Source organism: Thunnus maccoyii, chromosome 14 (assembly GCF_910596095.1).
Source record: "Thunnus maccoyii chromosome 14, fThuMac1.1, whole genome shotgun sequence".
Taxonomy (NCBI): domain Eukaryota; kingdom Metazoa; phylum Chordata; class Actinopteri; order Scombriformes; family Scombridae; genus Thunnus; species Thunnus maccoyii.
Window position 1 is genome coordinate 29,154,307 of NC_056546.1, and position 9,467 is coordinate 29,163,773.

General features: G+C 39.2%; 1 protein-coding gene across 1 annotated transcript; it reads left to right on the forward strand.

The window, feature by feature from the left end:
• The first annotated feature begins 2,370 nt into the window (after positions 1-2,370).
• vax1 (ventral anterior homeobox 1) lies at positions 2,371-8,655 on the forward strand. Its single transcript, XM_042434348.1, has 3 exons — positions 2,371-2,584; positions 4,204-4,391; positions 8,101-8,655. The coding sequence occupies exons 1-3, from the start codon at positions 2,371-2,373 to the stop codon at positions 8,653-8,655; spliced, it is 957 nt and encodes a 318-aa protein (XP_042290282.1).
• Positions 8,656-9,467: the final 812 nt, after the last annotated feature.

Here is a 9,467-nt window from a genome sequence, read left to right on the forward strand (position 1 = left end):
TATCATGTTAGTGAAGCCTGGAATAGAAATTTGGTTGATGTTTTTGGTAATTAATATACTATTCATATCACCCAAGGGACTTTCACTGCAGTATATGTGCCTACTGTTTGTATGTGATGCCTCAAAACAAAGCAATGTTGACTTGAAACTCCCAATCTCTGGTTGTATATGAATTTCAGTTGTGACCAGTTCAACAGATTTTTTTAAATAGTTTTATTGAGATAATTCAAATTATCCAGTAATTCACAAGAAAAAGAAAAGATAAGAGGAAAAAGGGCAAAAATAGGGAAATATGTCTTTTTGCTGCTTTCCCATCCTTTTAGTTTTAGACCCCTTGACAGTTATCTTATAACCCCTAGTGGGGGCACCGACCCCCAGGCTGGGAATGACTGATTTAGGAAGCTACTATGATCAAAATTTTATCAGCTGCTTTACATTCCATAAATAAATAGTATGTTATTTGAAGCACAGTGGAATCTGTGCATATTACTTTGAACACTGTGTGTAAGTACATGCTGATAAACAGTATACATGCACTATGCTTTCCACGATGCCACACTGAGCGTGTGATATTTTTTGTGACATAGAAGCTGAACACATCAGCCTTTCCTCCTCAGCTATTGTGTGTAGCTGAGAGGCCAAGACGCTGCGTCCTCAATCTATTTCCCAGGCTGGGGCTCTGCACCACAGCTTGAGAAGCCCAGGTCCCCTTCAGTCGCTCCCTTTTTAGCCTCCTTTTTACCTTTCTCAAACAATGGACCCTGCCCCACTCCAAGCAGCAGCTCCCCAAACACTCAGTGAATAAAGTTAGTCCAACATGCGGCCCTTAAACCCACCCCGAGACTGCTGCCGGGCAGCCACACTCGCAGAATTGTTTGTTAATAGTCCAATTAGATAATTGCCATCTTTCACTCCTTTCCCTCTCTGTTTCCCATAAAGACATGAATGGCACTCAGGGAGGGGGGCAGCTTGAAGAGGGCTTCTGGCCAGCTAAGGTGACAAGAAGGGCCAGAGAATGTTCCTTGCACTAGGCCACTGGTTTGAATTGAATCATTGTGGCCTAATCAATGGTCTTATTGGATTACTGGCCACTGCTGTGTTCAGAGATGTTGTTGCACTGACAATGAAAATAGCTAAGAGTTGGTGGTTGGGTGGGTGGGTAGTGGGCTGGAAGGCGAGTGGTGGAGAGAGGTAGGGGCCATTCCAGGGGTATGCGTGTGTGAGAGAGAGTGTAGGCAGCCTAGGCACTAATGACAAGTTTTGTTCCCCTTTTTTGTCTTTTTCAAATGCGCAGGTTAAGATTATGAGAGCTGGAGATGGCTTCTGGGTTGCAATCATTTGATTACTGAAGGATGTGGCGTTAGTGTCCAGGACCTCTCTGGGTTGCTCTGCGTAGCTCGCTGAATGAACACAGGACGACACAGGAAACTTTAACACAATTCCTGTAAAAGCAGAGCCCGGCGTTGTGCACTGCTCACTGTAGCCGGGGCGTCATTGCCTTCATAAATTTTGATCAACGTGGATTTGTTCGTTATCCTTTTCACCTTTCTCTCTCTCTCTCCTCTCTCTCTGGCTCGCTCCCAGTGTCTCTTGCATACAATAGCGGTAGTGGTGAGATCCTCACATTGCAGAATTCCGTTGATTGGCGAGAGAGCCAAAGGGAAACGGGATCAAAGTTCGCTAACATGCTGCGGCAATCAGGTGCGCTGTGAAAAGTCGGGGGAAAAATGGCTGGCTGTGTTCTGTGGATGGAAGAATGAAGCACCCAGGAACTTTTTTAAGGTCTGGAAGAGTCGTATCCCTGTGATTGTGTGCGTTCATGTGGGGTTCAGGGAGGCTTGGTTGCGAGACGAGACCAATCATTTGTCTTGATTCCCTGGGCTGAGAGCAGGCAAACTGAGGGGGACGGGACGAGCAAACCCCTCCATCAAGACCTGATCTATTTCCCCAAACAATTTAGTGTATTCATGAGGTTACGCAAATGTGGAGGCAGCAAAATTACCGTAATCAATTGGAACAGCGAGTGCGCATCCATGGCTCTGATTATTTGGAGATCATCTATCAGCCTGATGTCTATGTAATGAGGAAAGGGGGGCATTGAATTACTGGCGAGTTTCACTGAGAAGTCCATGATCATTGGGCAGGGGAGTTTGGTCAGCGATAATAGGGCTCCTTGGTCGGGTGACGGAAGTATTTCACTGAACATTAGATAGCTGACTCTACCCTGCTGAAAGGTGCTGTTTTGAAACTAAAACCCACACTATCCAGACGATCTGGTGCTCCGTGTTCTCCGTAATCTCCTTTTTTTCTCCACCTGACAAAGGAAAAAAAGAGGCGGACAAGCTGCAGGTCCAAGAGGATAAGCTGAGCATGGAGGTCAGGTACAACCAAGAGACAGAAGGGATGGTGTTGAAGAATGGACTAAAGGAGGGGAAAGATGGCAAGGACTCCCATGGCAGCTTGTCCAAAAGCTTCCTCAAGGAGCAGCAGGACTCCTTTTCCCCCTCTGGGACCGTGGACAACTGCGAGAAGAACAGGGGGAGCACAGGGGACCCAGACTACTGTCGGAGAATACTAGTTCGAGGTAAATCTGGTGGCTTTTTTTAAGAATTTGTAGTGTCTCACTTTGGTGATCATACACATCCATCTGAGGAAACATAGTCTAAACTGTTGTTAGACCCTTAGTACTGCCTGGCAGCCGTTTTAGAATCAGGGAAATGAGAGTGCCTTTAACAACAAGTTTTAAAATGAAGCCTCTCTAATAACAGACAGTAGTGGAGAAAGTTGAATCAGATTGTCCTTAATTACAAAATTTCACTGAACTTTAAAGTTAAAGTTAATAGCAAACTGAATGTTAGTTATAATTTTGTTTTATTTTATTCACATTTATGGAACCCATTTAAAATACAAAGTGACCCCTGGGAGTTTTTTTTTGTTTTGTTTTCTTGTTTTTTTTTAGCGAACAGTTGTAGGAAAAAAAGAGAGAGATTTTTGATGTTGGCCCATACTTATCGCATGACCACTGTGATTTTTTTCATTGTTGTCACTAGATTTTTGTAAACAACAAAAGTAATAATTTAAAATTATTTTTTAAAATTTATAATTTCATATCTACAAAATACCTATTTTAGAGAAAGAGAAAGTAAAATGTTTGCATTAGTTATTATTGTTATTAAAATGAACAATTGATTTATTTTTCCTTGGTTATATTTAAATGAATGCAAGTAGATTCAGAAAAATATTTAATATTAAATGTTTAATGTCAAGAAATCATATGTGGAATTGTATGTATGAGTGTCAGGTACATAGAAAGTAATTAATGTAATTTTCTTCGTGCAGTTTTGGCCAAACACTGAGAGTGTATGAAAACAAATATAAAAATATATAACTATAATAAATATAACTTAACACCAAAAACATGGAATTAGTTTCACAGGATATAATGAGACAGAGAAGCCTTCCTGACTTGAATGTACAGAAATATATTCTGTTCTGTTTAAATATTTTATTGGACATCAATCATTTAATATGTGTGTCTTGTCAATAATAAAATGATTATTAATTTATTGCAGCATTCAAACTACTTTTATTTTGCATAATTTGAAATTATGGTAAATTTAATACTAGCTTCTAAAAAAGCTGCACTCACCTCTTAAGCAGAGGCTGGAGTGATGTGAAAATAATTTTGAGGACAACACACATTGTTCTAATTCCTCTTTTGTGTTAACATACAGACATGAATGGAACACATTTCATTCATTTTTATTTAATACATTTTTGTGCAATTTCCTTATTAGGGGTATACATTTCTAAACACTTTGAATAACTCATCAAAAATATCTAAAGATATCTCAATTTAATTCATAAAAAAGAAAAGCATTTTGGTGTTTTCTGTCCATGGTATTTAATTTCAACTAATATTTTCTCCCTTAATTATTTAAAACATAGGGTGTTGTAAGCTTATTGATGTAATGCATTATTTAAACAAACAGCATATGTCTCCAAGTAAATTGTGAAACTTCCACTTTACTGGATAAAATTTCTACAATTCAGAATTTCATAACATTCATTTATTAAAATGAATTCTCAGTATCTCTACTACTCCGCTTACTCTAATAATAATAATATTTTTACATGTATCTTTTATCTAATTGTTACTTAGTGCTCTTTGGCTCAGTTCATTCAAAGTATTCATTGTTGCAGATGCTAAAGGCTCAATTCGAGAGATTATCCTGCCGAAGGGTTTGGATTTGGACCGGCCCAAGCGAACCCGCACCTCCTTCACCGCAGAGCAGCTCTACCGGTTAGAGATGGAGTTTCAGAGGTGCCAGTATGTCGTTGGGAGAGAGCGAACAGAACTAGCCCGCCAGCTCAATCTGTCTGAAACTCAGGTATGTATGCATTGTGAATGTACCTTTCTAAATCCTTTATACATTTATACATTTATTCCATGTAAACTGAAAAAAAAAAGTATGTGCAAAGGGTTGTGGATGTCTTTGTAGCAATCATGTAAACTGTAGTGTGAATTTCATTTCTTTGCCTTTTTGTGCCTACCTTTTTACTCCTAATACTACCATCTATTTTAACATCAAACTGAGGCTATGGAATATTAGAACCACCTGCTTTTTGATTTTACCTTTGAAATTTTTTAAATTTCATTTCTAAGCCCAGACATGAATATATAGTTTGTTGATTATTATTCTTTGTTGATTACAACCGTTATTTTACAACATCATTTAGAGGTGCATTCACATATATAATTACAGAGTTTAAGTTAAAAATGTAAATAAATACTTTGTGTTTCTCTATTGATCATAATTAAAACTATAGGCCTGTTTTAGAAGCAATACTGACGTAAACTAACATTTAACAGCATCAGCAATACAAGGTAGTCCTTGTGTTCTATAACCTGTCAGTTAATGTGGCAGTGCTGGCATTAACTCGGTCTTCTGGATTTAAATGTGTGTGTGACCTTTGGTTTATATTTGGATCACGGATTGGGCCTTTAAGTATTAGCCACAGAAATAGTTCTAATCATGCAGTATGTGTCCCTTTAAAGTAAAGGTTAAAATACATTTGGCCTGCTTAATACATTTTATATCTTGTCAGAGACCTTATGGGGTTTTTGATGTTATTGCCTAAAGCTGCTAAAATGAAAGTTGCCGTGAAAAAAAGTGCAGACTTCCTCCTCATGTCTGTGTGTGGGGTCAGCAGTAGGTCACGCAGAGTCCGCCGTGTGTGAACTGCATTTGCACTCTGTGTTTGACACCAGATTCCAAAGCAAGTCACCCGGTTACCCTGTATGATTTAGACTTGAGGCAACCTCATCGCTCTGCTTCAGAGCTTTGGTGTATGTTAAGCTGGAGTTTTATTAATCTATTTATTTATTTTTTTAAAATGTGCAAAACGGCAAACGCTGCCATCACCTTCGTCTTTGGTGCTAATGTGTTGTGGCTTTCAACGCGGTTAAAGGGGGTTGACCTTGAGTGGAGGTCTGCAAGAGGTCAAACTTTTCTCACAAAATGACACCATAACCGACAACTTCAAGGTTTTTGTCTTACTGATTTTTTTTAAAATAAGAGATGTGTAAATTTTACCCTTTTATTTGCTTTAACTTTACATATTTAAATGTTTTAATATTTCTCTTTGTCATTTGACAAACACAGTCGCTGCTTTTCTTTTCATATAAATTCAAAACTTAATTCAGTGTGTAAAGATGTTACTTTGCTTGCATAAAGGTAATAGAGAACAACCTTTGCTCCCTTTTTAGGCAGGACAAAGGCTTCAGAATTTTCTACCATTGTCTGCTTCTTGTCCTGATGAAATGCCTTTTAATGACAGCCTGGTGAAATTAACATTTTGTTCCTTGGCACTCATAGGTTGTTACATTAGGGAATTGACAGCATTTGGCTGTGGGCACACCTAATCATCTTTGTTTGAGCTACCAGCTTCACCTTGTTGTTTTCTTTGCACTGAGAATGTCACCTCTAAAATGAACAAGATGTTCCTACTGAGCAATCTTTTCGTTGGAAACAGAAAGTATTGGATTTAGCGGCAGGGCTCCTTTGCTTGACGTGAAATGGTTGTTAACAGCTGATGAAGAGTTAAACCACCTACTGAAGTGAAGGAAAAAATATTCAAATGTGATTGGACCAGTTAACATATTGAGCTTGGAGCTTGCTGCTGATTGGTACATGTACAATTTGTGCAATACGAGAGCAATCAGGTGTGATTACAGGAGACTTATAGGTACAATTCATATAAGAGCTAAACAGTGGCTTCGAAATACCCTGTGTTTGTTTCGGTTTTGACGTTTATTCAATTAAAAAGACTATGTGAAGTTGGACAATAGATATGTCAAAATAACTAAATGGATCTGTTGAGCCAGATGAATGACTTGATTGAACATGCTAAATTACAAGGTTGGTTTTCTTGCTGCAGTTCAATCAATGATATCACTAAGGCTGCCTTCTTTTTTCCATCTTTAGGTATGAGAATATAGTGATTGAGTTTTTTTCCTTTTTTAATGGTTCATATACACTGCTCATGCTTCCGACAGAATCTTAAAACTGTGACAAACATTTACAACAAATGCAGCATTTCTGAAACAAATGGAGGAGCTTACATTTTTGGTTACAATAATAATATCTTTCATCCAGATTAAGTGGAGATTTAGGAATCTTTACATTTTCAGGAACTACAAGAAACACTAACACAAAACAATCAGATGCTGTTGATTTCTTGCAATTATGGCAGCCATCTTTGATTTTTTTTTTTAAATGCCATCTTCAATTTAGGATTTCTCAATGTCTGTCTGTGGTTCTATAGAATTCTGGAGGCTAAACCTACATCTCAGGGCCAGGGAATCCCATGGTGCTGACTTGAAGATGGCACAGGTGATTCAAGTCACAGTGAACAGGGGGCCATTTTGAATTTGGAAGTGCAGAGAATGGAAATTTACATGATGACAAATGACAAAATTTTATGAGTTTTTTTTTAAATGGGTAGTTTATCTCAGAGCAACATACTGTAGACTAACAAAATTAGGTTTGCATCTAACATCTATTTTACAATCAATTCATATGTCAATTATTTTTCCAATGAAACAATTAATCATTTATTTAATAATACTATATTTATTATCACAAGAGGCATCTCTTGTGATAGGCATCTTTATATTGGTTGTTTTCTCCAACCAAAAAGTCACCTATCCAAAAATAATCAATTTACAATTATATAAAACAGAGAAAAGCTTGAGATGCCAGATCTAAGAAATATTTGGATTTTTAAACTTAACAGTTTACGTAAATGATGAAACGATTAACAATGCCAGCAATGTTGTTAATTGTTAATTGTTGTTAATTGTTTATTTTCTGGTTTGTAATTAGTTCTATATAATTTCTGAAAATGCAGAGGTTTTAAATCTCTGCAACATTCCTGCAGGAAGCAGACTATTTTAATCTCAGTTGCTGCTTAAATCTTTTGTGCTGTAAGTGGCTGAGAAAGTTAAGAAGTGTTTTACATATGAAGGGCTGTCTGAGCAAGTTTTGACTGAATTAACTGCTAGTGCCCTCTTCCCTATGACTTAATGAAATCACTGCAGCTTTTGATCAATCACAGTCTCAAATCATTACCTTGTAGATCGTGTGTGTTTGAGTGAATGAGCATCCCTGCATACATACAGTGGTTAGTATACACACAGTGTATATTGTAGTATGCGGGGTGGGAGATGGACAGGCACCACATTGCGAACAAAAGCGCTGGGGAAAAAGCAATCAACTTAATCTGTGTAGACACACTGTTGTACTGTATAGCTCATAGTGCAATTATCTCCAAATAGTGAGATTATCAGATTAATGCTATGCTATGATCTTAGGCCTTTATACAGCAAGTATCCATGAAAGTGAAATACTGCGGGACAGTTTTTTTTACTGCTGTACCAACAACAATAGAAGTTTTTTCAAAGTGAGTTTTGAATTAATATTTTTGTTCTGTAACCTATCCCATAGAGGCAATGTATAATAATACATGAACTATGAACTATATATAAGCATTTATGTGTCTTAAAAGGATCTTTCTGTCATCTGTCTGCGTGTACAGGTAAAGGTTTGGTTCCAGAACCGGCGCACTAAGCAGAAGAAGGACCAGGGGAAAGACTCTGAGCTGCGTTCAGTGGTTTCAGAAACAGCAGCAACTTGCAGTGTCCTCAGACTGCTTGAGCAGGGCCGGCTGCTGACACCTTCTGGCCTGCCGGGCCTCCTGCCTCACTGCGGCAGCGGCACGCTGAGCTCTGCCCTGCGCCCTCCCTCCATGGCCATGGCCAGCAACGGCAGCAGTAGCAGCAGCAGCAGCAGCAGCAGCAGTGGCGGCAGCACTGGCACGGCGGGCAGCAGCCCTCCTCTACCCGCCGTCACCAGCTCAGGGACAGTGGCAGGCCTGCAGAGCTCACCGGCAGCTCACAGCCTCTTCAGCTTCCCCATGCCCTCCTTACTCAGTGGTGTTGCCACCCGCATTTCCTCCAACCCCCTGTCCATGGCCGGCTCCCTGGCTGGCAACCTGCAGGAACTTTCTGCCCGCTACCTGAGCTCCTCTGCCTTCGAGCCTTACTCGCGGACCAATGGCAAAGAATCCATGGACAAGAAAATTCTGGAATGATCCTTTGTTTTTACATAGAAGGATTCATGTTTCCTCTGGACACATTTTGGTTGTTTTCTTGGCTTTTACTGTGTTTGTTTTGCTGAGTCTCTTTCATCTGTCTGTGTCATGTTCTGTAGCAGGTCATGTAATCTAGTTGCACATCTGGCGCCTTGTACAAAGAAGAAAACAAAGACCTACACAAGCTCATCTAACAAAGACAGGGCCATGGTGGAAAGATTTTGCACAAAATGTTCATATAGGACTTTGTTACACAGGTTTAGAGAGACACATTCTGAAAAGATTATTGTAGGATCTTTCAGATTTCTGTTCAACAATTGTTTAGTCCTATCTATTTATCCAAAATGACAATATTCAGAGGAGCCCAGAGAATATGGCTGCTTCACACTACAAAAGCTCCACTGCTGAAAGGAAAGCAGAACATAGTGTATAGCAGGGAAGTATTGGATTGATGACAGAAAGTGTAAAGTGATGGTTCCTTTCTCAAGTGTGTTTTATTATTTCATTGTGTTGGGTAGATGCACGTCACTGCAGTGAGTAGTTGTAGAGACAGAAAGCGAGTTTGTGCAACAGTTTGTGAGATCCACGGAGAAAACTTTTTAAATGCAGCATTATGAATGAAGAAGCAAGGCCAGTATCTCAACATAGAATCTGGGGTGGGGGGGGAAAAGTGCCTCTGCTTGAAGGTCACTGCAAGGCTGCTGCCAGCGCAAAACCTGTTGCATTTGAAGTTGCTTATGCAGATGCCTTGCGAAAATTCAGCTTACAAAAAGATCTTTTGTGTATCTGTTTGTATTAAGTTTGGCCCAAAC